Source organism: Drosophila nasuta, chromosome 2R, assembly GCF_023558535.2.
Source record: "Drosophila nasuta strain 15112-1781.00 chromosome 2R, ASM2355853v1, whole genome shotgun sequence".
NCBI lineage: Eukaryota > Metazoa > Arthropoda > Insecta > Diptera > Drosophilidae > Drosophila > Drosophila nasuta.
Window position 1 is genome coordinate 4,757,084 of NC_083456.1, and position 21,984 is coordinate 4,779,067.

Sequence of the window (21,984 nt, forward strand, 5' to 3'; positions counted from 1 at the left end):
TATTATTTCTTTACAAGCAACCTAGTTATTTACAGCTCCAGGCCACCTGTAGCCGCCGTATCATAGGGCAACATCACATCCACGTTATCCCTGACCACGCCCACACGACGATCATGTGTGCTTCTGTGATTGCGCAACTTGTACGCTTGGGGAAAGCCCTTGCCGCAAATCTCGCAGCTGCCAAAAGTAATAGAGAAAATTAGAGTCAATTCCTTAGAGGAAGTTGCAAATGAGGCAACTTACACGTGAGGCTTCTCGCCAGTGTGTATCATCTTGTGGAATTTCAGTGTGTTAGTGTAGGTGAAGGTCTTGTGGCACACATCGCATTCATAAGGACGCTCATTAGTGTGAATACTGAAATCGGGAAAAATTTTTATAGCTGCCACTTCACTACAACTCCAACTACTCACCGATGATGCTTATTGCGCGTGGACAAGTCCGCAAAGGCCGCCGGACAATAGCTGCACTTGTAGGGCCGGTTTCCTGTGTGCGTGTTCATGTGTCGCGCCAACTGCTGCGCCTGGGCAAAGCAATGTCCGCAGATTCTGCAAAATATGTGTTATAAATAAGGCTTAAATTGTAGGGCATTTTAATCTTACTCGCACTCGTGTGGCTTGACTCCGGAATGCACTTTAATGTGCTCGGTGAGGCGACTCTGCGATGGATACATGTTGCCGCAAATGTCGCAAATATACTTAAACTCCTTCTTGTCGCCCACGAGTATCTTGTGGCCACCTTTGGTCTTGATGCCCGCCGCTTTGCGCACAATCGTTTCGCCAAAACTGATCGTTTCATCCGGATTAAGAATAATGTTTGTCGTCGTCACATTGCAGTTGCTCTCCCGTTTTATCTTTGCCACCGCCGTTTTGCTAGTGTTATTGGTTTTGCGCGTGCTGATTCGTCGTCTTACTACGCCTGACGTAGCCCTTGCATTGGATGTATTACGTGCTTTAACCGGTAGGAATTCCTCATCTGATGTATGCTGCATTTCAATGTCATCTTCGTGTGCACTTTCAGTTAGCTGATCCTGATCCAATTGCTCGAGATACTCAATGTCTGCTGAAAGTCCCGATATTGAATTGGCTCCCAAATCAGCTTCTTCTTCGCCAGCTTCGTCACCGCCTTGAGCTTCCTCATAGTTGGTTGGCTGCTCGGTAACAATATCTCCTTCGTACGCTTCGTATACATCGTACAGTTCCTCGATGATGCCATCCTCCTCCACTTGTTCACTCTTCACGTGCACCAAGCGTTCCTTGGAGTCAATTTCCTCCTCGTGCTCATGCTCTTCCGTCCCCGCCATGGCAAGGACTTCAGCCAGTTCAGTGGTGGCCGGCTCATTGCTGACATCCATGATATGGGGGGCATCCTCTTCTGTGGCCAGTTGTTGCTGCTGTTGCTGCTCCACGACAACAGGAGCTATGAATTGCCGAAGGTGTTTATAGGATCGTTGGCAAATTCGTCGAAACTTAAATGCAATGTGTAGATTCTTCGAGCACTTGTCGCATATCTTATCTGGATAATGATCAAACTTCTTGATCTGCCAAGAGACATAAGACATCCATTATAAATATGAATAGTATACATATATTAAGTATAATATTGACTTACAGGCACGCCGCCGCATTCAAGAATCATGTTGGTCAAATCTTTAGAGGCGTCGTCATTGAAAATGCTTCCCATCGCTTCCTTGGGCTGTTGCAGGCACACGCGACACACTATCCACTTTTGTGTTGCTGCTTCTGTAGTCGTCGGCATGTTTATACTTTGATTTTCTTGAGAAATGCACAATTGCTTTATTTATTGCTAGACGACGCCAAAAAAATGTTACAAAAAATGTAAGGCAAAAAAACCAAGATGTTTACGTATTCTGTGAATGGCAGCGATTAAGATGACCATGGCGGCATTGCATCTGGTATTCTTAGGAATTTCGTGCAAATCATATTTATTCACATTCTTCACTTATCTATTAAAATTAAAGTAACTGCATAAAATAAAAATTTATGCTATTTTTAATTTAAAAATGTCATTACTAATTTGATAGAAAAAAGAAAACCGATTTATTGCAGCAAAAATCATTTTATTCGATTAATATATCGTAAAACGGAGTTAGCACTAAGCGAGTTTGAAATTTTATTTTTGCTTACACTGCTCAGTTACTCAGATATTGAGTGATCGGCGCTAATTTGGGCGATTTGTAATCGCAAAAGATTAATTAAATTTCGAGCAACGATATTTCAAATAGTTTCAAAAATACCAACGACACAATAAAATACTGCATGTGTTCGCAACGTGTGAATGGTAGTCATAGCAAGGGACGCTTGCATTATTATTGTAACTGTAATTGAACTAATAATAATTACACTTGCATTGATACGTAGATGTATATGATATATAACGAATAAGTTATGAAAACCGAACTGAATGAGAAATGGATTGTGTGTCGCGTCTGCCTAACAAATCCCAGCGAGGGCGAGGAGATGCTGCAGGACATATTCAGCCAAAATGCAAGCACCCGCCTCGATCAAATGCTGCACATCTGTGCAGGGATTCCTGTGAGTATCGTTAATAAACAAACAATTTGAAATATCTCTTTACAACTTTAATGCTTGTAGGTCAGCATAGACGATAATTTCCCGGATAAGATGTGCGCAAAATGCGTGCGTCTGTTGCGAGTCGCCTACAAATTTCGTTCAACCTGCCAGCGATCTCATCAACACATTGCCGATATGCTGGCGACACAGCTGAGCACTGTCATTGGCGTAGAGGAGGGCGAGGACGAGGACGCGGAGACGGAAGCAATTGCGCGAGCGTGGGAAGAGAACACGAATCAGGTGAATGCACCAATAAAAATGGAACAGGAGGCGGAAGAGGCGAGCTCAGAATTTATCAGCTATGTGGTTTCTGGCGAAGATGCTGGAGTCGTCGATGTCTATGATGTAGCTACAGAGGAGCAACATGAGGTTGTCTATGATGGCAACGACATTGTGACGCTGACCGAAGCCGAAATTGAAACAGAAACCGATGGCGAGAACTTTCAAGATTATGAGGAATTGGAGGTGCTGGCAAGCGAAGCGCTGAATCCAAGCACCACAGCGGTGTCATTGGCTGATCGTAATGTGCGGCGCATTGTCTGGAGCGATGTGCCCGATAATGATATAGTCAACGATATATTGAGCTCAGACGACGAAAGCTATTTGCCAAAAGCGAAAACGAAGACGCCACCTCGTCTTTTGAATCGGGTACGGCAGCCGCGAAAGGTGCAACAAAAGCCAAAAACAGGTGGGTCCCACACAGATACGCTGCTTGAGGAGAAAAAAGTGGGGCGCAAGCCTCGCGACAAGCACTCCAACTATATATGCGATGTTTGTGGAAACATTTATCCCTCCCAGGCGCGTCTCACCGAACACATGAAATTCCACAGCGGCATTAAGCCACACGAATGCGAGTAAGATGCTTTATAGCTACAATATTCCAAGCAATCTAATAATCTAACCCATACAGAATCTGCGGACGTGGTTTTGTGCAGAACCAGCAACTGGTCAGACACATGAATACACATACAGGTAACAGACCCTACAAATGCAACTTTTGCCCCGCTGCCTTTGCTGATCGCTCCACGAAAACGAAGCATCATCGGTTTGTATGGCCATAAAAATTATGTATATGTTTCATTACATATTTTCCAATATCCTCAGAATACATACAAAGGAGCGTCCTTATGAGTGCGATGTGTGCCTTAAAACATTTACCTATTCGGACAATTTGAAATTCCACAAAATGATACACACAGGTGAAAAGCCACACGTGTAAGTTGCCACTTGTCCTCTTTTTATTAGCCAATCCTAAAGACAATTCTTTTAATATTGTAGCTGCGATCTGTGTGGCAAAGGCTTTGTCAAGGCATACAAAATGCGTCTGCATCGTGTGACGCACGAGAAACGTGGTCCTTGGAAGCCCGTCGACCTGGACATAGAACGACCGGAGCGTATTAAAAATGATATGTCCGATATGGTTATTGGCATATTGCCCTCGTCTTAGGCTGCGTACAAACTACAAATATATACTAATTATAGCCTTATCTTACGTTGGATATGAAGTTTTTTTCTTTGTGTTTCATTCCTTAAAAGAAAATACAAATCAAAAAATTAATTAATTGTACTACACAGTGTGATTTTCTTAGACATTTATCGAAATGACATTTATTCCTCCTCCAGTGTTATCATTATCGAATCTGAATCCTTCGCTCGGTGCGAGCGTTCATGCGTATTCTTGTGATGCAACTGAGAGAATCGTCGACCGCAATATTGACAACTAAAGGGTCGCTCTCCCGTATGGATTTTAAGGTGTACATTGAGCACATTCGAGTAGGCAAATGACTTAGTGCAGTATTTGCATTTGTACGGTCTCTCCTTTGTGTGGATGCTACGAAAGTTTTGTATGATTAATTCATATTTGAAGTGCTTTACGACTATACTTACCGTTGATGCTTGATGCGTGTGGAAGGATCTGCAAAGGAGGACTCGCAATAGTCACACTTGTATGGTCGTAGTCCAGTGTGTGAGTTCATATGACGCGCTAGTTGAGGCGTCTGTCGGAAGCGCTTGTGACAGATTCTATAAGAAATGCATACTATATGGTTAAGATCGAGTACAAATGGTAAATTGGTAATATATGGTCTCCCTTATGAATCTACAGCTTTTCAAGGCATTGAATAATTTCATATTTGCTATCTTTTCATTCCATTTCACAGACTTATCTCTGCATCTTAGACGCAACTAACTGTACAGGACAGGATTCTGCAACAATGTGAGCTTTGGATTATTGTGGTTCTATATCCAATTTGATCAGATGATCTCTTGCTGTTGAGTCTCCTGTCCTTTCTTCCTAGGAGCAATGCTTTAAGCTCTTTTCATTTTCTCTAAGATACTTTTTAATTGTATTCGTAGCTATTCTTTACTTCCTGTTAATTCATTCCTTTACTCCTTGCCATATAATTTCAACATGACATCAACTTGCAACTTACTCGCACTCGTGTGGCTTATGCACGCTGTGCAGCTTTAAATGCGCCGTCAGTTTCACCTTCTCCGAATAGACATTATTGCAGATGTTGCAAACATAGTTTATTCCTTTGTTTTCCTCAGGCTGATGTCTCTCCGATTTAGTTTCGGGCACAGTTGTCTCAGTGTGGGTAATGCTTTCCGTCTCCAGCGTCAATTCGTAAGAGACGCCTCCCTCAATCTCCGATAGAGCAACATCACTTTCACTGTCACTGTCCAATTTCATTTGCTGCTCCTGCGGCTGTTGCTGTTCTAGCTTCAAGTGACGCAATTGCTCTTCGGCCTGCTGGCATAGTGTTCGCAGTCTGAGCGCGGCGCGCAACAGCAAAGCGCAGCTGGTGCAGATCTTATTGGGCATCTCCACTTCCTGCGTGAACTGCAGAGATGAGAACTCGTGTTATGAATGAATATTAAAATGCGTCAAATTTACCATAACTCCGGTACATTGTTTAATATTGGAGCAGAAATTCTCATCCGTTGGCATTAGTGTTTCTGTCTTGGGTTGTTGCAGGCAGATCCTACAACTCGGTCCCGCGCTGTTCATGTTTAATGCTGATTTCAATGTTGATAGCAAATTAACAATGTTGTCCACCACCAAAATAATAATATATCGATAAGACCAAATCGCCGAATTGATTTTGCTTCGTTTCGATAAGTTTTCTCTATATTTTTCGATATACCCATAATCGATAAGCATGCATTTCGCGATTTATTTATAAACATCATCTTATTCAAATTAGCAGCATCGTTAACTTTCGATTACAAAGCCCAAAATAATAATAAATAGCCTTTGAATATTGCTGGAGTTATGGACACCACAGAGCCTGTCTTAGACATTTCATCCGTGTGCCGTATTTGCCTGCAGGACAACGATGCACACATGGTATCCATCTACGACCATGACGAGCAGCAACGGGGCGTTTCCATTTGCGATAAAATCGAACATTGCTGCGGAATAAAAGTATTTGGATATCCAGTTGGAAGCACGGATATTAACAATTAATTCTTCTATCAGATTATTCGCACTCCAGAGCTTCCCACGCGGATCTGCATGAAATGTCGTGCATTTTTGACACTGGCCCATAAGTTTCGACAAATTTGCCGACACTCAGATGATTTCTTGCGCGAATTCATATTCCCCGATCCGTGTGAGGAGCCGGAAAAACCCAACTTAGAAGAGGCACCCGCACAGACGTACGAGCAAGTTGAAGTCGAAGTGCTAGAGGAAGGTGTCTGGTGTAACGACGAAGTAATTGAAGAAACACCCGCAACGGCAGTATCGGTTCCCTCGGAGCCAACAACCAGTCTCGTAGTAGTGGCAGCTTCAAAGGCGGCAAAGCCACATGTCTGCGATATTTGTGGCAACAGTTATCCGCGCAAGAGCACGCTTGACACCCACTTACGCCGCCACAACAACGACAGGCCTTATCAATGCGAGTAAGTCGATCTACAAAAACATTTAATCGTTGCTTAACATGGTTGCTTACTCCAAACAGAATCTGCCAGAAAACGTTCCATGTAAACTATCAGTTGATGCGTCACATACGACAACACACCGGAGCTCGACCTTATTGTTGCCAATACTGTCAGCGAAGTTTCGCAGATCGCACATCGCTAGTAAAGCATGAACGGTGAGTTGGTTGAGTTCTTTGTTTTAACTCCTTAACTAAATCCATAAGATCCGTTTTTGATTTATATATTTTCATCCTAATAACACAATATTTACTTCCTACCTTTGCACAATTGCAATTGTAATTATTTCCTACATAAAGAATTATAATTTAAGAAATTATTTGCCAATTATAATATCCAACAATGAACCTTATATGGAAAATAAGAATATTCGTATTTAATCTAGTTGTATGTTATGTTTATCTGTTGTATAAAAATGCCGAAAAGTGGGTAAGTGGAAAAGTGCACAAATTTATAATTTGATTGGTGATTATACTCGTAAGTAATTAGGGAAGTTGTATCAATCTTGACATATTTTTTGCCTTATATTTTAAAATATTAAATAACAAACTGAGCTAGGTGAATCATTGTTGGAGACTATGGAGATGGACAGTGGTGATCAAAACTTTGCACGGCAAAATCAGAGGCAACTCTGTTTACTCACTATGCAAATTTTATTCTTAATTATGTAGCACATTGGGACTCCTTAAATGTGGCGGATATATCACCAATAAGTGTTGCGTCAACTTCCGGCTTCAATGACATGTCAGCCATCAAGAATAACTGTGGCTTTTTAGTTATAATTTTTCTAATACACAATTTCGACATGAGATCTATAATCATTTGTATGTTTCTTCTTTCAGTATACATCGTAATGAACGACCATACGTCTGCAACACCTGCGGGAAAAACTTCACTTATTCAAATGTGCTCAAGGTGCACTATAAGACGCACACCGGCGAAAAACCGCACATGTGCAAACTATGCAACAAGAGCTTTGCTCGCCATCACAATTTGGTGGCCCATCTCCAGACGCAACAGCATGTGAACGATCCCCGTTGTGCTGCCTATCTGCACACGCTTCGAGCCGCAAATGTTATAGCTGCTAGAGAAGTTAGCTGAGAATTAATAAAAATACACGTGTAGCATCTAATTTGTTCCGGTTTAATTTCAACTTATGAATCATACACTTCTTGTTAAGCAAGTTTACAACTCGTTACCTGTTGTATAAAAATGCCGAAAAATTGGTAAGTGGAAAAGTGCACAAGTTTATAATTTGATTGGTGATTATACTCGTAAGTTATTATAGAAGTTGGATCGATCTCGGCATATTTATTGCCTTGTATTTTAAAATATTAAATAACAAACTGGGCTAGTTGATTGAAAGACTGATTGTGGGAGACAATGGAGATGGGCAATGGTGATCATGACTTTGCACAGCAAAGTCAGAGGCAACTCTATTTGCCCACTATGCGAATTTTATCCTTTATCAAATTGCGCAGCTCGGTAACCATCACCTCATGAGACTCCTTAAATGTGGCGGACACATCGCCAATAAGTGTTGCCTCAACTTCCGGTTTCAATGACATGTCTGCCATAAAGGAACTAAGCTCTCGCGGCAAATTTGGTGGCTTCCAAGATCCTGAATAAAAATAAAATTTCGATTATCATTTCGGATTTTCCTCCAATGGATGTCCTGTTGTACTTACGTAAGGCGCTGTCGCAGGCTTCGAGTTTGTGTTTTAATTGACGCATCAATTCCTGCAGCATTTGACTGCGCTCTTTTTTCACTGATAATCTGTGGCATGTCCTGTGTCTTGTTATCTCCCGTAGGCTTCTTTTTTGTTTTTGTTTTCGCGCTGGCTTGCAGCTTGTCGTTTAGTACCGATAACAGGAAGGCATAAAGTGAAAGTATCTACAATTGAAAAATAAATAAATAATATACAAGTTGTTGCAATCGTCGAATAAAACGTCTACTACAAACCTCCAGGCAAGCCGCCACCTTTTGTTGGGTGACTGCGTCGCTTCCATAGTCCGTCCTTGCTATTCCATTCATTACTTTCTGTGATGGTCTGAACACATAATTCCATGACGGCAACCACATTTTCACTCATCCGCTTGCATTGCATCGCCAGTTGTGGCGCACCAGCGTAAAGATTAAGCACAAATTGGGCCAAATCATCGAAGAAACGTTCGTAGGGCAGTTCAAGCAGCAGGTGCAGCCGCGTGGGCAACAAATTGACTAGAAATTGTTGCGAAAGTGGCTTATAATTCATAAGTCGTAGTCGCTGATGGAGGCCTGTCCATGACTCGCGCAGTAGCTCTATTGTGGCAGTATCTTCGACGGGCGGTTCTAAGGGCGTCTTCGAGTTCGACATGTCCAATTTGGCAGTAGGCGGTGCATGATACAAGTCAATAAACGAGGCAAACAAGCGCAGCAGCAGTGAACGTATTTGTAGCACTTCAATCTCCTGATCGTACGACTCCTTTCGAGCAGCTTCAGCATCAACCAAGTGCAATGGATCCCATCGTATAATGGCCTCCAAGTCACGATTATCGCTTAGCTCGTTCCATGCAATTCGATCGTCAGCGGGCTCAATACTCATTGTTACATAGGCTGTCAGATTTTGCTGTACATTGCCATAGCAGCTCACCAAATCACAGAGCTGCGCTTCAACTGAGCATGCCACATACAGCAAACTGTTTGTCAGGCGTTCCTTGAAGTTCATAAACTCCTCCATTTTGGAGAACGTGCAGAAGCGATAAGTTAGTGCAATATATTCCAGACGCTCCTTGTAGCTGTTTGTGAAGAACTTCAAAGTGGAATCGTAACAAGTGCGCACACCAGAAAAACGACCAGAAAGAGGCAGCAAATTGCAATGCACATAACCCATCGAGTCCAATTGAATTTGTTTAATATCCAGATAGTCATACATTTCCTGGGCGCCAAGCATGCAGCCAAACATATGATAGATTTTCAGGCTAAGCAGTTTCACGTGAAAGTTGCTCGTGCTATTCCTCAAAACATATTGAAGTAAGCACAAAGCCTCGAAGAGTTGATCCGATTTTTGTTCTCGAAACGATATATCGTACATGACATTGGCTGCCAGCAAAGCATATGGATCTGAGGGTCCCATTTCCGTTGACAATAGCTGCGTGCCAAATGAACTGTATCCATGCTCATAGTGCAGTTTAAGTGCCGTATAAAAGGCTAAAAGATGATCCACGGACAACTCGATGTGAACGCCGCACATGCGTGAGATTTGCAAGGCGCAAATATGCTTTTGCATATGCTCTTTCTGCAAAAGACAAATATATATATTAACAAATTTAATGTAATTTTTTGCGCCACTTACTGTTTGAGGCAATGATGTTGAACTAATGCCGCTCTCAGCAAGCAGTTTGTTAGCCAGTGCCTGACGTTGTTCCATGCTGATTGAGGGCAGAAAGAGCGCGATGTCATGTGTGCAACACGATTTGTCACCAAATAGAACAAAGTACTCAATGATAAGATCGTCAAAGTCCCCAACAAGTTCCTTTGCTGGCAGTTGAATGGCGCGCATTCTTTTATGCAGCTCAAGTCGTGCCAGATATGGACCGCGTGTCTTGCGCGTCGATGATTCAATGATGTGCAGCAAAAACTTATGGCAAGAGTTAAGCGTGTCATTTGGAGTGCCCTCTTCGGTAGTAGGAGTACTTTTGATCAGTTCAAAGCAGCTTTGCAGATATTCTTTGTAGTAATCCCAGCGATCTCGACTGTTCAAAACAGTAATAGCGATTAATTCAAATGTTGGACTGTTTTGCTGATATTGATACTCACTCTGCCTCTAAGAGCTGCTGTAGTAGCTCATTCAGCGCCTTCCAGTTGCCCAGCTCCTTAAGCAGTTCAAACTTCATGCTAACTGGCGCACCAGGATAAAGCTTTGCACACAATTCGCCAGTAAGAAATTCCCAGGCCTCTTGGTGCTTGTTTTGCAGTTTCAATATGTGCAAATAGAGAAATGCCTCTTGCTCAGTTTCCATTTTGCCCTCCTTAATGTGCTTGTCGACCATACGTTGAGCCAATGCCAAGTAAAGTTTACGTTTCTCAGGTATTGCTGATTCGGGACCACGAATCCCTTGGAATACCACGCTGATAACGGACCAAAAGTAGTAGGCATTCTTTGGCTGCGCTTTGTACAGCTGCAATGCGACCGCCTGCTGGGCTTTGTAATCCTCGACACGGACATGTGAAACGAAAAGATGCGCCAAAAGTTCCTCATTGCCGGGATTCTGTTTAACAGCGTGTTGATAAAGCTCAACGATTTTGTCAACTGCAAGAAGAAGCAAATGGTAAGTATTTGAATAAATTATGTGTGCAGTAAAGTGAGCAATGAGTAAACTAAGACATAAATGCTTTGCATATATTCTTGGCACGCGCTTCATCTGCCAGCTGTCAGTTTGATGGTCGTTCACTATTTCGGCTAATTCTTGCGCAAATGAAAGTGAGTGAGAGGCAATTTTTAATTAGCCGGCCATGTGCGTGTGCCAACAAAGATTTTTAAGAATATGAATTGTATCTAGATACACAGACTCGTGTGTATGCAAATACATATAGATAAGACGTTGCTTACGTTGCTCCATTTCCCGGTAGCAGAAGGAGAGCACCTGTAACGTGGAATCGTCGATGGGTTTCTCCTGGGCGACAACCTGCAAACAGCCATGGCTCTCTTCGTAGCGGCCCAAGCGGAGCAACGACAAACCCTATAAATAATAATGATAGATTATATATCTTATGTTTATTTTGGGGTACTGGCTACACTTTTTTCCTTTTACCTTTAGAGCACGTGCGCATAATAAATTTGGATGCTTACGTAGCAACTTTTCCGATTCCTGCAGTGCTTTACGATTGTTACCCACCTCCAAGTTGTCTGTCAATCATATCAAATAATATCAATTAGATCAATCAACAACTTAAGCAAAAACTTACCATAAACCGGTCGCAATCGCCGTTCAAATAATGCGGAATCCATGCCCTGCTGTGCCATGGTATTTCTTTTTTTATTATTTTGACGACACACTCTACTCAATCTAACCACACGCCGCTGGTGCTGTTGTTATGCTGTCACTGCCTGTGTCGTCTCTTTTAACCTAATTACAGCGAGCCGCAAGCAACGCGCACGCTTTGTTTTTTCTTCCTTCTTTCTGTTTTTTATGTTCCCCAAATGCCGCTTGAGTTAAACCCGGCACGTTTTAGTTTTGTGCAGATTGGAAACGCGAAACGGCTGCCTTAGTTTGGATGATTGGGACTATAGAAAGCTCACAAAAAATCACACACAGATGAATATAACACTAGTGTACAAATTATTAACTAACAATTTTTTTTGAATCAAAAAAATTTATTGCTCTTTACAAGTTCGGCAACTAGAGCTGCCTAAGAAGCGATAAGAACATCGATTACTTCACATAAATTTATCGTTGGCGCATGCGATAACTGGGGCTAATCGATTAATATTTGGACAACATTAAACAGCTGTTGCCGTCTGACAGCTGCTGGTGATGACAGTAAAATAATCACGTTATTAGATTTTAACACGTATACGTCTGCTTTGTTCTCTTTTGTAAATATATAAATTTGTTTGATTAGTAATAGTTTTTTTTTCAGCAATCGAGGCTCATAAAATCCAGAGGTATTTGAAAACAAAAGCATGTGTTTAGCTATCGTGCGCTGACATTTGAGGACACGATATTCGCAAATTGGCGCTACACGCACCCATCCCTAGTTGTTGCCCCGTCAAAATACACACGCACGCAGCGCAAAAATAAAATGCAATTTTTTTTAGTTCCGCCGCGTATATTGGAAAGCCGTTTAAAGTATTAAATTACCGACATACGTTTATTTCGTTTACAATTATTTAAGTATTGCAAAGCAATTGTTGCACTGTGCATTAAAGGGGACGAGGATAATAAATTAGTTCGAGTTAATTGAGTTTTTATGTCCATTTTTGGTGTACGTTTTGACCAAACGGAAAAACAGTAGTAGAATACACAAGCAAACGCAATGAAATGAAATTGAACTGGCTAAGCGAATACTTGGCCAATATTGTTAACGCTAGCGCAATTACCGAGGCTGTCACACGTCCGTTCATTGGCCTGCGCCAACAACTGACTCCATCAAGCATCTATTGCCTGATCAAGTCATCATCGGCTGAAGCGCTGGAGCATATACTGATAGCATGTGCGGTATACTTGCTAGTATGCCTGGGACTCTACAAGCTGACCTTCTGGCTGTCGGCTGCGGCAGCGGCAACAGCAGCGGCGTCGCCATCAAACGCAAGGAACAGCAACAACAACAACAACAACAGCAGCAGCAACAACAGCAGTGGCAGCGGGGAGAGCGGCTTGCGCAACGCTTTGCAATGCGGTCTGCGTAGCGTTCATCTGCCCAAGGCAGCTTTAATGGGTCGTGTACTTTTGGTCATCGCACATCCGGATGACGAGTGCATGTTCTTTGGGCCATTGATCTATACGCTAACACAGCGCGATGGATGTCAAGTCTACGTGCTCTGCTTGTCGAATGGTGAGCATTAAATTCTCCCTCTATCTATATCTATTAATACTATTTGAAAACAATTAGGCAACTACGAGCAGAAGGGCCAGGTGCGAAGAGATGAATTATATCGGGCGTGCAAACGTTTGGGTATTTGCGAGTCGAATATCATTTTGGTTAACGCCACCAATTTGCCAGATGATCCAAATGTTGAGTGGCGATCAGATGCTGTTGCCAGCTTTATATTGCACACGGTTGAGAGTCTTGATATACAGGCGATATTCACCTTCGATCGCGATGGGGTCAGCTCACATCCCAATCATTGTGCAGTCTACTACGCAGCCGCTTCATTGTGTTTAGCCAATTTATTGCCTAAGGGTGAGTCACGGGTTTTTGCATAAGCAGCAACAGCAATAGCTGCGGCAACAATAACAATAACAAATAGGCCACAACCTAAATTGCACATGTTAATTGTCATGCTAATTCTGGGTGTTGTTGCTTCGATTCGTTTTCTAATTATAGCTTCAATAATTTAATATTCTGATATAACTTTTTGCAGGGTGTAAGTTTTATACACTAGATTCGATCAATTTGGTACGGAAATATCTATCAATCTTCGATTTGCTGTGCACATGTTTCATGTCCTCGCATTGGTATGTATTTAAATATATATTTATCAATATATATATAGTATTTAACCATTAATTTTATAGGTGCATTCTAAGCTGGAAGGATGCGTCGATTGTAAGAAGTGCCATGATGGAGCATCAATCGCAGTTGAAATGGTTCCGTTGGCTGTATATCTACACATCGCGCTACATGTTCATTAACTCGATTCGCGAAATAAATCTGTCAGATATTGAGCTCGAAATGCAGATACATGATAATTAGAAATGAACGGCAGGAATATATTGTTTGAAAAGTTAAATGAAAGAATATATATATATAAATATTGTGAAAAGATTGAACACCAAAAGACAAACTACCTTCACAAATGAACGCTTGATGCACGAGCGTCTAAACATTATTTTTGACACTGACGATTCTACTATATTAAATACTTATATTACCATAAATTACTTTATAGCATAAGCGCTTGGAATTAGCCAAATGCAACTTTTTGAGCGTCTGCGAAGGCGATCAAAGAGTTGTCTTAAAGATTTAAATGCAAAAACCAACCAGGGAACAAGAGTCAAACATACACACGCATGATAACATACATGCTTTGAAACCAAGAAACAGTCCAGTAATTAGTCACACACGAACATACCTCTGACATGTCTTACATATCTTTGCTATTGATTAGTAATTAGCTATAATTCTTTATTATTTATACTCGAAATCGATGCGAGCAAATGTTCCAAACAATTTGTGCGATGGACTCGCTGTATGTTATGCTAATTCTATTATTGTTTTGAAATTCTTAATTATTGATTATGTTGTGATTTATGTTATGGGTGAACATTCTAATCCTTCCTTAGACTACAGTTTTAAATGAACGACTCCATTTAGTTTTTGCGTATGTAAATTTTGTAAAATAGTTTGTTGTAAGCAGCGAAGTACAATAATTTTTATATGTCGTTAAATAGTCTATAATGAGAGAGATTCATAGATGCTGAGAAAACAAAAACAATGTTACTTATGTATTGTATTTTAAATCCAAAAAGCAGTCTCACTTTTTTTCAATTAAAATGTTAATATGCGAAGCTTTTTTTGTTGCAGCACTGAACAATAACCTGGCATTAACATTCTTTATGTCTATTTAATTTTTTAATGCTTTTATTTATCACAGGCCACTTTAGTATTATCAGCTACATTCGCATTTAACTTTTTTTTTAACAAGTCCCCAATGTTAATTCCCTCCGTGCTGTTGACGATAATTTTGCGGGGACCAATATTGGACTCGTGCAGTGCCGATTTGAAGGCCTCATCGAGTTCGCTCCATGTAAATGTTTTGGCAATGAATTTGTGCATCGGCGCGCGTCCCGATTTCATAAGCGTTAATGCCGTTGGATACCTTTTTTTATAGAGAGCATATCGTTACAACATAATAAGCGTGCAAATCCTATCTTACTTACATGTTGGCGGATCGAAAGCTTGGAATAATTCGTATGTTTTTCATGAGAACATCAAGAGCATTGAAACTGGCACACTCACACTCACATTCAGAGAGCACACACACGCCGCATGGCTGCAACGCCATTACAGCCAGATTCATAGTCATAGGAGCCACGGCGCAGTTGATGGCACAGTTCGGCCAACCGTCGAAATTTTTGTATATTGTCTCGAGAACCTCGCCAAACAAAGCGTTCGGCTCGAAGTGTATCGTAGCGAAGCCAAATACCCGATTAATTGTTTGTAGCGCAGAGGCCATTGTCCCAGCAACTATCACCCTCTTAGCACCAATTGCGGCAGCACACATTGCTGTCGACACCCCAGTGGGAGTTGAGCCAATGATCAGTACATTGCTGGTGGGTGTTATGTTTGCCTTGAAGCACGCCTGACACCCCATGGCCAGCGTTTGGGTGAGTGTGCCCTCCTCCATGCTAATGGAGTTTGGTAAGCGGTGGCACAGATCGGCGGGATGCGATTGATGACTGGCCATAAAGCCATTGTAAACCAAATCCGTGCAAATGTTGTATTGACCATTCTTGCAATAATCACAAATACCGCATGACAGCGCCGCCTCCATGACTACACGATCGCCTACATGCAGATTTTGCACACAACTACCGATTTCTTCTACAAAACCAGTGGCATCGTGTCCCAATGTTATGCCTTCTATATCACGGTTCGCGTTCTCATAGACATGAATATCTGAGCCGGTTAAAGCAATCGAGGCGGTACGGATTAGAACATCTATAAAGTAAAATCTTTTTAAATTAAAATGTATACACATTTTCGAAGAGATTAATCACCATATTTTTTGAGATTCGGACGCTCTTTGTGCTCTTTGCGTATGTGGTACGACACTGGAATTTTGACGACCTCAACAGATCCGGAGGAAGCTTCTTCTTCTTGGGGCATGCAATTTTCTGTGGCCGCTTGAGAGACAAACCGTTTTATGCTAAGTAACGAATAACTTTGCATACGCATCTGGTTTAAACTACATAAGCCCGATTTTAAGAGCTTATTTCTTTCTACCTAATCAATGAGAAACGATTAGTTTTTTGTTCCTACGTCTGAACTGAATTATTGTTTAGCGTACCTTGACGAGGATTTGCATGCTTACATACGTTAGGAAGTTTCTTCTTGGGCTTCTGCATTTTGGCCATTGGAGGTTTGGATTTACTCTTTGGATTTTCACATTTCTTTTTGGGGAATTTCACGGTAGAGCATTTCGCTACAAACTTTTTTGGACACTCATCTGAATGCTGTCCATAACAATCGGTCCGAAGACCAGTCCGTGCCTTTTTATGCTTACGTTTTGGTTGTTTGCTTTGAAGAGCAGCACATTTTGATTTTTGACCCTCATCTTTTTTTCCATATGTCCGAATAAATTGAGTACGAGGCAACCATGCACTCATCTGCAAGCCTGCATAATGACGGCGCACAAGAGTCGAGTACACAGTGAAACGTGCAGGCTTTAAGCTTTGGGTTCGGCGAGATGTGGATAATCTGCGTTTCGGATGCCACAAGGACTTCGACTGATTCAACTGTGATAAAGGACTTGTGCAAGTGGAAAACTTTTTCTTGCAGGGATCTTTTTTTCCTTTTCCGTCTTTACCGCCCTTTCCTTTCTTGAACTTGGCACAGGGATCTTTCTTGTCCTTCCCGTCTTTTCCTCCCTTTTTACTCTTTGCGTCCTTACCGCCCTTTCCTTTCTTGAACTTGGCACAGGGATCTTTCTTGTCCTTCCCGTCTTTTCCTCCCTTTTTACTCTTTGCGTCCTTACCGCCCTTTCCTTTCTTGAACTTGGCACAGGGATCTTTCTTGTCCTTCCCGTCTTTTCCTCCCTTTTTACTCTTTGCGTCCTTACCGCCCTTTCCTTTCTTGAACTTGGCACAAGGATCCTTTTTATCCTTGCCGTCTTTGCCTCCCTTTTTACTCTTTGCGTCCTTACCATCTTTTCCTTTCTTGAACTTGGCACAAGGGTCTTTCTTATCCTTGCCGTCTTTTCCACCCTTTCCTCCCTTTTTACTCTTTGCGTCCTTACCATCTTTTCCTTTCTTGAACTTGGCACAGGGATCTTTCTTGTCCTTCCCGTCTTTTCCTCCCTTTTTACTCTTTGCGTCCTTACCGCCCTTTCCTTTCTTGAACTTGGCACAGGGATCTTTCTTGTCCTTCCCGTCTTTTCCTCCCTTTTTACTCTTTGCGTCCTTACCATCTTTTCCTTTCTTGAACTTGGCGCAGGGATCCTTCTTGTCCTTACCGTCTTTTCCTCCCTTTTTACTCTTTGCGTCCTTACCATCTTTTCCTTTCTTAAACTTGGCACAAGGATCCTTTTTGTCCTTGCCATCTTTTCCTTTTTCTCCTTTCTTGCCACTTTTAGCGTCCTTGCCGCCCTTGGCGCAGGGATCTTTTTTACCATCTTGTCCACTCTTCCCATCCTTTCCCTTTTTAAACTTGGCGCAAGGATCCTTCTTGCCGTCCTTACCACCCTTGCCATCCTTGCCGCTTTTGGCATCCTTTCCCTTACCGCCGCTACCCTTGGCACAGGGATCCTTACCACCCTTCTTACCAGAACTAGCCGTTATTTCAACCTTATCTTCACTCTTTGATTTTCGGTGCTTTTGCGGACGATTACACTTGTCTTCTTTACAGGGGTCTGGTAGTTTGCATGGCTTGGGGCACTTCTTCTTTTTTTTAATAATCGGGTGCTTGCATCCGTCTTTTAGAGATGGACTTAATGGCATTGGTACAGCTGCCGCTAAGCTTTCCTGGGGAAGAGTGTTGGGCAAAGCTGCTTTAGGACTGTTGTACTCGACTTTCGGACGTTTGTGATCCATTTTCATGTGCTTCTGGGCCTGATGACGCTTCAATGCCATGCGGGCCTGAGCGTGTGATTTGTGAGGATCATGATTAGCTTGGGCAGTGGGCTTTGAAGTCAGCTCGGAGGCAAAGCCTTGTTGTAAGGCAGTGCTGCAAATGTTAGCAGCTATCGAGGTAACTGCGTCGTTGTAATTAGGTAGGTTCTCTTGTGTCAATTGTTCGGGATTGAGGCGATCGGCATCGATATCGACGGTACCCTTAATCAAGGCATTAAAGTGAAGGGGAACTGTAAATTGTGGTTCATTCGCAGGATCCACCTTGACATTGGTTTCCAAGAAAACCATCGGTTCGTTGTCCAACTTTGGACCGTCCTTCATGATTAATTCATCGCCATAGAGGATTGCATCCCGCACATTCGTCATATTCATCTCGAATGACAGCTGCATCGACGCAATGGCCATATCAGCCAAATGTTCGCCCAGCTGTTGGGGAACATCTATGGTTATCTGCTGAATCTCAGCCTCTGGTGGAACGTCCTCGTTTTGCGGTTGGGCTGAAATTTGTGTTTCAATTGGATCAGCTAAGGGCATGGCACCGGGTTGCGTCTGTGGCGTTGTGATGGGCACTGTGTTCGGATTAATTGGTAGCGTCGGCGGTGCGTTTGGCAAGCTTGGTGTGAATGGCGAGGGAGTCATGGGCGCCACATCTGCTTGGGTAGAGGCAGCTAAATCGGTGGCCAGCGATGCTACTGCGGCCTGTAATTCCAGTTCGGGTGCGCTTATCTCGGGTGCAGAGGAGGCCACGACATCCACTTCCTTGGTAGTGTATGTGTCCCATAGATGAATGTCATCCGCTTTAGCAATCTGTTCTAGTTCCTCCATAACAGGTGCCTTTTCTTCAACTATATTGCTGTTATTGTTAATGTCGGAAATCTGGTTATTCAACTGATCCTTGCTATAGTCTTCGATTATGGTGTTAGTAAATAAGTCTATCTCATTGGCATGTTTACGCAGCTCATTGATGACAGTCAGCGTGTTCTTTAAGCTCTCGCTATCCTGATTCACTAAGTCCAGCGGCACTATAACGATTTTCATATTGCTTTCGCCTTTATCTGGCACAATAACGCCAACCGGTACAATTTGGGAGGCTGCTTCTTCATTTTGTGTTCCAGTGAAGCAGATTCGCTTGCGCAGCATGTCAGATGCGTTGTTAAAGGTGAACACGTTCGTAGTCCTTGTGGTGAAGAGTTGCACATGGATGCGCATTGGTAGATGTGGGCGAATCTCCATCAGTAATGGCGGCTGCCAGCTGGCGCAGTTTGAGCAGATCTTTTTCCATTGCTTACAACTGCCATGGAGCAAGCGATGCGGTCGGCAGATTGGGGCGTGATAACGTAAACATCGAGAAATCTGTGATAGATATGTCGCCATTCGATTAACTTTTATTAATTTGCACAATTTCGATTGCCAAAAAAAAAAAAAATAAACAAAAAATAAAAATGTATTTAAAAAAATTTCGCTAGACAATTTGAATTTTCTGAACAAATATTATGGAAAACTAAGTGAATCGAAAGAGAAATATGAATTAACTGAAGCATTGCTAGATTTCCCTTCAGCAAAGTATTAAGTTTGGATATCAATGGTTGCTTAGATAATACAAAAATTTATGATATCTTTTATCATTTTACGAATGATAGATTTATTAAGATAATTAAATGTACCGCCAACATACCTGAAGAAATCGGGTCATTTTACCAAATATCCTCATAACCACTAATAACTCTTAAATAACAAAATTCGAAAATTACTTGAAATACACCACAATGAAAAACATTTACCAAAAATAATTCAAGTTTTGTTTTAGTCGAAAAAAATATGTACTTTTATAAGCAGTACATTTACAGAAAATTTGGAATTTCGCTATATATTTTTCAGATTTTGGATGGTTTTGTGTTGAGCTGTGTGTGAGGACTAATTTACATTATGTAAATGTAAACGAAAGAACGTCTAAGCATGTTAACTACGATGTAGATTTTTTTTTTAAATTTGAAAATATAAAGGTTTTGGGTTTCAATACGCTTGCATAAGAATATTCGTACATATCTATAAGTTCTCGAATTTATTTTTGCGTCTCTTTATACCTAATGCAATGAATTTATGTTCAAAAACTGACTGTACACTTACAGCATATTAATCAATCTTTTATTGTTTTTTTTTCAGATTCAGAGCCAACGTTCAGTTTTGGGCACACCGATAGACACTCAGTCTGTAGCCAGTCAGTATTCGGTTGACGTTGAACGGGTCGTGAGTACGAATACCTACCTGGTTGTTGGTCTAGGTTTGATTTGTACGCTTGCTGGCAACGGTTTCGTTTTTAGTTATTCGTATGTGCATAAATGTCATTGACAATGTCGCGATTGTCAAGCTCCACATATAGTTCACTATGTCTTTTGCTGTTCCTCCACGTAAGCCCAAACATCAAATAAAAAACTCGTAAGATACAAAGTAGTAGCACAGTTTGAAAGATCCTTTAATTATACGCAATTAGTAAAGTTTGGTACTGTATTTGCTAGCTCTGTCTTCGAACCAAGAGTTAAGTCATATGCTTGAAGAAGTGAGGGCCCAAATCTCAACCTCCTAGCTTGTAGCCTTTGAGCTGTGCTTCAGCAAATCAGTCACGTTGTGCAAGAGCTGCATGTGATTGGATAATTAAACACACATATTCGGTAGGCTGCTCATTCTTCCACAACAAGTAATTTTCTCTCAATGGGATATAAATATTAAAGATCAATTTAGGCCAAATTAAATTAAACATCCAAGTGCTCCTCTAATTATTCAAACAGCAATTGTGGATTATATTTAAGGACAGGATTTCAATTTGGACTGGCATTCGCAATAAAAATTTTAGCCAACTATTGCTTTTCAAGACCTTGAGTGTATTTGTAGGGTATAATAGAACCATTAAAATGATTTCGGGTGAAGCGTCGTCATCTCATTAAGGCCAATCATGTGAGCTACGATTGTCGTAGCATATGAACTGCCTAATTATAATTCACAATCTGCATATGGATTTTTGATTAAGGTACTAATAATTCATATTATATACAACATTTTTATGCAGTTCGTATGGCTGCTGTTGCTGACGACGACACCTGGAGCAGAGGCAAAGCCAGCAGACTACAATTATGAGGCAATTTCATCCCCATCTCCATCCATAGTCAGTAAAAAAGAGTCGACACATATTGTCAGCTTCGTGAATCTAAAGAAAGCACAAAGACCAAGAGAAGAATTCGATTTTAAACGTAACGAGGCGGAGGCCAACAACTCGATGCAAGTGCAACAATTATTTGGCAGCTTGTTGCTGTTGCAAGGACCAAGCAACAATAGTCTCGACACAGACGATGCGCCGGCAACCAAACGGAATACGCTCGATGATGAGCTTACCCTTGATGATCCGGTGAGTGAACAACACGAAAGCTCAATGGAAACACCAGACGCATGGAATCGCATTAAGCTTGCAATTCCCGTGCTGGAGCCGGTCAAGCACTTGCTGAATGCTGTTGGAGGAGGCGGTGTCAATGACACACATGTGCGCACCAACACGCATCGACTGATTGGCCATCATGGAGTTCATCATACAACCCATCACAGTGGTAACGAATCATCTGCCATTGAGACGGAAGAGGATCGCGAAACAGCCATTGAGAGCAATGGTTTCAATACCCTCGAATCCTTGGGCATGCTTGGCACTATGCTCTGGGGCATATTGCAGAATCTGCGCAGCGTGTTTGCAGCGAGTGCTGGAAATGCTAGCTCCGCTTTCTCAGGCGGTGGCGGAGGTAATCATGGAAGTGCGGGAGACAATTGAGTGCATCTCTCATTCGAATAGGATTTGGTCTTGTGTTCTGTGATTAATACTAGCGCTTATAATACTACTTGTTATACTAATAAAAAAATACGACAATTGTTAAAATTACAAAAATCTATTTAGGATAATAAAACATCCTCTTAAACT

The 21,984-nt window shown here is 41.8% G+C and overlaps 8 protein-coding genes across 10 annotated transcripts; 4 read left to right on the plus strand and 4 right to left on the minus strand.

Moving 5' to 3' along the window:
* Positions 1 to 29: 29 nt before the first annotated feature.
* LOC132785427 (zinc finger and SCAN domain-containing protein 23) lies at positions 30 to 1,803 on the minus strand. The gene is made up of 5 exons (XM_060791522.1): positions 1,609 to 1,803; positions 600 to 1,537; positions 411 to 545; positions 244 to 354; positions 30 to 177 (listed from the first exon to the last, which is right to left on the minus strand). Exons 1-5 carry the CDS (start codon positions 1,753 to 1,755, stop codon positions 30 to 32), a joined length of 1,479 nt encoding a protein of 492 aa, XP_060647505.1. The 5' UTR covers positions 1,756 to 1,803.
* A 371-nt stretch (positions 1,804 to 2,174) lies between these two features.
* On the plus strand, positions 2,175 to 4,153 carry LOC132785428 (zinc finger and SCAN domain-containing protein 12). Its single transcript, XM_060791523.1, has 5 exons — positions 2,175 to 2,552; positions 2,613 to 3,445; positions 3,502 to 3,636; positions 3,696 to 3,806; positions 3,870 to 4,153. Exons 1-5 carry the CDS (start codon positions 2,406 to 2,408, stop codon positions 4,036 to 4,038), a joined length of 1,395 nt encoding a protein of 464 aa, XP_060647506.1. The 5' UTR covers positions 2,175 to 2,405; the 3' UTR covers positions 4,039 to 4,153.
* Positions 4,154 to 4,199: 46 nt separating this feature from the next.
* On the minus strand, positions 4,200 to 5,668 carry LOC132785430 (zinc finger protein 502). Of its 2 annotated transcripts, none has more exons than XM_060791527.1 (4): positions 5,488 to 5,668; positions 5,024 to 5,424; positions 4,479 to 4,613; positions 4,200 to 4,422 (listed from the first exon to the last, which is right to left on the minus strand). In XM_060791527.1, exons 1-4 carry the CDS (start codon positions 5,599 to 5,601, stop codon positions 4,200 to 4,202), a joined length of 873 nt encoding a protein of 290 aa, XP_060647510.1. In that variant the 5' UTR covers positions 5,602 to 5,668. The 2 variants fall into 2 exon arrangements, with proteins under 2 accessions (XP_060647510.1, XP_060647509.1); XM_060791526.1 differs by having other exon boundaries at positions 5,024 to 5,433; positions 5,488 to 5,665.
* A 63-nt stretch (positions 5,669 to 5,731) lies between these two features.
* LOC132785431 (zinc finger protein 436) lies at positions 5,732 to 7,762 on the plus strand. Its single transcript, XM_060791528.1, has 4 exons — positions 5,732 to 6,018; positions 6,073 to 6,494; positions 6,554 to 6,688; positions 7,373 to 7,762. The coding sequence occupies exons 1-4, from the start codon at positions 5,866 to 5,868 to the stop codon at positions 7,629 to 7,631; spliced, it is 969 nt and encodes a 322-aa protein (XP_060647511.1). The 5' UTR covers positions 5,732 to 5,865; the 3' UTR covers positions 7,632 to 7,762.
* Positions 7,763 to 7,821: 59 nt separating this feature from the next.
* LOC132785423 (phagocyte signaling-impaired protein) lies at positions 7,822 to 11,965 on the minus strand. Its single transcript, XM_060791518.1, is given in 10 exon segments — positions 7,822 to 8,151; positions 8,219 to 8,294; positions 8,296 to 8,424; positions 8,494 to 8,520; positions 8,522 to 9,808; positions 9,866 to 10,265; positions 10,330 to 10,822; positions 11,123 to 11,252; positions 11,325 to 11,419; positions 11,479 to 11,965. Coding segments are annotated over 10 exon segments (2,880 nt in total). The 5' UTR covers positions 11,537 to 11,965; the 3' UTR covers positions 7,822 to 7,966.
* A 117-nt stretch (positions 11,966 to 12,082) lies between these two features.
* Positions 12,083 to 14,786, plus strand: LOC132785429 (N-acetylglucosaminyl-phosphatidylinositol de-N-acetylase). Its single transcript, XM_060791525.1, has 4 exons — positions 12,083 to 13,068; positions 13,126 to 13,416; positions 13,598 to 13,691; positions 13,752 to 14,786. Exons 1-4 carry the CDS (start codon positions 12,555 to 12,557, stop codon positions 13,927 to 13,929), a joined length of 1,077 nt encoding a protein of 358 aa, XP_060647508.1. The 5' UTR covers positions 12,083 to 12,554; the 3' UTR covers positions 13,930 to 14,786.
* Positions 14,787 to 14,799: 13 nt separating this feature from the next.
* LOC132785422 (uncharacterized) lies at positions 14,800 to 19,931 on the minus strand. Of its 2 annotated transcripts, XM_060791515.1 has the most exons (5): positions 19,702 to 19,929; positions 16,247 to 19,379; positions 15,957 to 16,178; positions 15,117 to 15,897; positions 14,800 to 15,055 (listed from the first exon to the last, which is right to left on the minus strand). In XM_060791515.1, the coding sequence occupies exons 1-5, from the start codon at positions 19,735 to 19,737 to the stop codon at positions 14,818 to 14,820; spliced, it is 4,410 nt and encodes a 1,469-aa protein (XP_060647498.1). In that variant the 5' UTR covers positions 19,738 to 19,929; the 3' UTR covers positions 14,800 to 14,817. The 2 variants fall into 2 exon arrangements, with proteins under 2 accessions (XP_060647498.1, XP_060647499.1); XM_060791516.1 differs by lacking the exons at positions 14,800 to 15,055; positions 15,117 to 15,897 and having other exon boundaries at positions 16,039 to 16,182; positions 19,702 to 19,931.
* A 304-nt stretch (positions 19,932 to 20,235) lies between these two features.
* Positions 20,236 to 21,983, plus strand: LOC132786435 (uncharacterized). The gene is made up of 2 exons (XM_060792962.1): positions 20,236 to 20,434; positions 21,091 to 21,983. The coding sequence occupies exons 1-2, from the start codon at positions 20,366 to 20,368 to the stop codon at positions 21,835 to 21,837; spliced, it is 816 nt and encodes a 271-aa protein (XP_060648945.1). The 5' UTR covers positions 20,236 to 20,365; the 3' UTR covers positions 21,838 to 21,983.
* The last annotated feature ends 1 nt before the right edge of the window (position 21,984 follows it).

Coding starts and splice junctions, on each gene's coding strand:
- LOC132785430 (XM_060791526.1), bottom strand. CDS start 5,601: ATGAACAGCGCGGGACCGAGTTGTAGGATCTGCCTGCAACAACCCAAG. Junction 4,614..5,023: donor CATAAGCCACACGAGTGCGA/GTAAGTTGCAAG, acceptor CATTTCTTATAG/AATCTGTCACAAGCGCTTCC. Junction 4,423..4,478: donor ACACGCATCAAGCATCAACG/GTAAGTATAGTC, acceptor AAACTTTCGTAG/CATCCACACAAAGGAGAGAC.
- LOC132785428 (XM_060791523.1), top strand. CDS start 2,406: ATGAAAACCGAACTGAATGAGAAATGGATTGTGTGTCGCGTCTGCCTA. Junction 2,553..2,612: donor ACATCTGTGCAGGGATTCCT/GTGAGTATCGTT, acceptor TAATGCTTGTAG/GTCAGCATAGACGATAATTT. Junction 3,807..3,869: donor ACAGGTGAAAAGCCACACGT/GTAAGTTGCCAC, acceptor TTAATATTGTAG/CTGCGATCTGTGTGGCAAAG.
- LOC132785427 (XM_060791522.1), bottom strand. CDS start 1,755: ATGCCGACGACTACAGAAGCAGCAACACAAAAGTGGATAGTGTGTCGC. Junction 1,538..1,608: donor TTGAATGCGGCGGCGTGCCT/GTAAGTCAATAT, acceptor GTCTCTTGGCAG/ATCAAGAAGTTTGATCATTA. Junction 178..243: donor ACTGGCGAGAAGCCTCACGT/GTAAGTTGCCTC, acceptor TACTTTTGGCAG/CTGCGAGATTTGCGGCAAGG.
- LOC132786435 (XM_060792962.1), top strand. CDS start 20,366: ATGTCATTGACAATGTCGCGATTGTCAAGCTCCACATATAGTTCACTA. Junction 20,435..21,090: donor GTCTTTTGCTGTTCCTCCAC/GTAAGCCCAAAC, acceptor ATTTTTATGCAG/TTCGTATGGCTGCTGTTGCT.
- LOC132785431 (XM_060791528.1), top strand. CDS start 5,866: ATGGACACCACAGAGCCTGTCTTAGACATTTCATCCGTGTGCCGTATT. Junction 6,019..6,072: donor AACATTGCTGCGGAATAAAA/GTATTTGGATAT, acceptor TTCTTCTATCAG/ATTATTCGCACTCCAGAGCT. Junction 6,495..6,553: donor GACAGGCCTTATCAATGCGA/GTAAGTCGATCT, acceptor TACTCCAAACAG/AATCTGCCAGAAAACGTTCC.
- LOC132785422 (XM_060791515.1), bottom strand. CDS start 19,737: ATGAGGATATTTGGTAAAATGACCCGATTTCTTCAG. Junction 19,380..19,701: donor AAATGACCCGATTTCTTCAG/GTATGTTGGCGG, acceptor TATCTATCACAG/ATTTCTCGATGTTTACGTTA. Junction 15,056..15,116: donor AGCTTTCGATCCGCCAACAT/GTAAGTAAGATA, acceptor CTATAAAAAAAG/GTATCCAACGGCATTAACGC.
- LOC132785429 (XM_060791525.1), top strand. CDS start 12,555: ATGAAATTGAACTGGCTAAGCGAATACTTGGCCAATATTGTTAACGCT. Junction 13,417..13,597: donor AGCCAATTTATTGCCTAAGG/GTGAGTCACGGG, acceptor AACTTTTTGCAG/GGTGTAAGTTTTATACACTA. Junction 13,692..13,751: donor TGTTTCATGTCCTCGCATTG/GTATGTATTTAA, acceptor TTAATTTTATAG/GTGCATTCTAAGCTGGAAGG.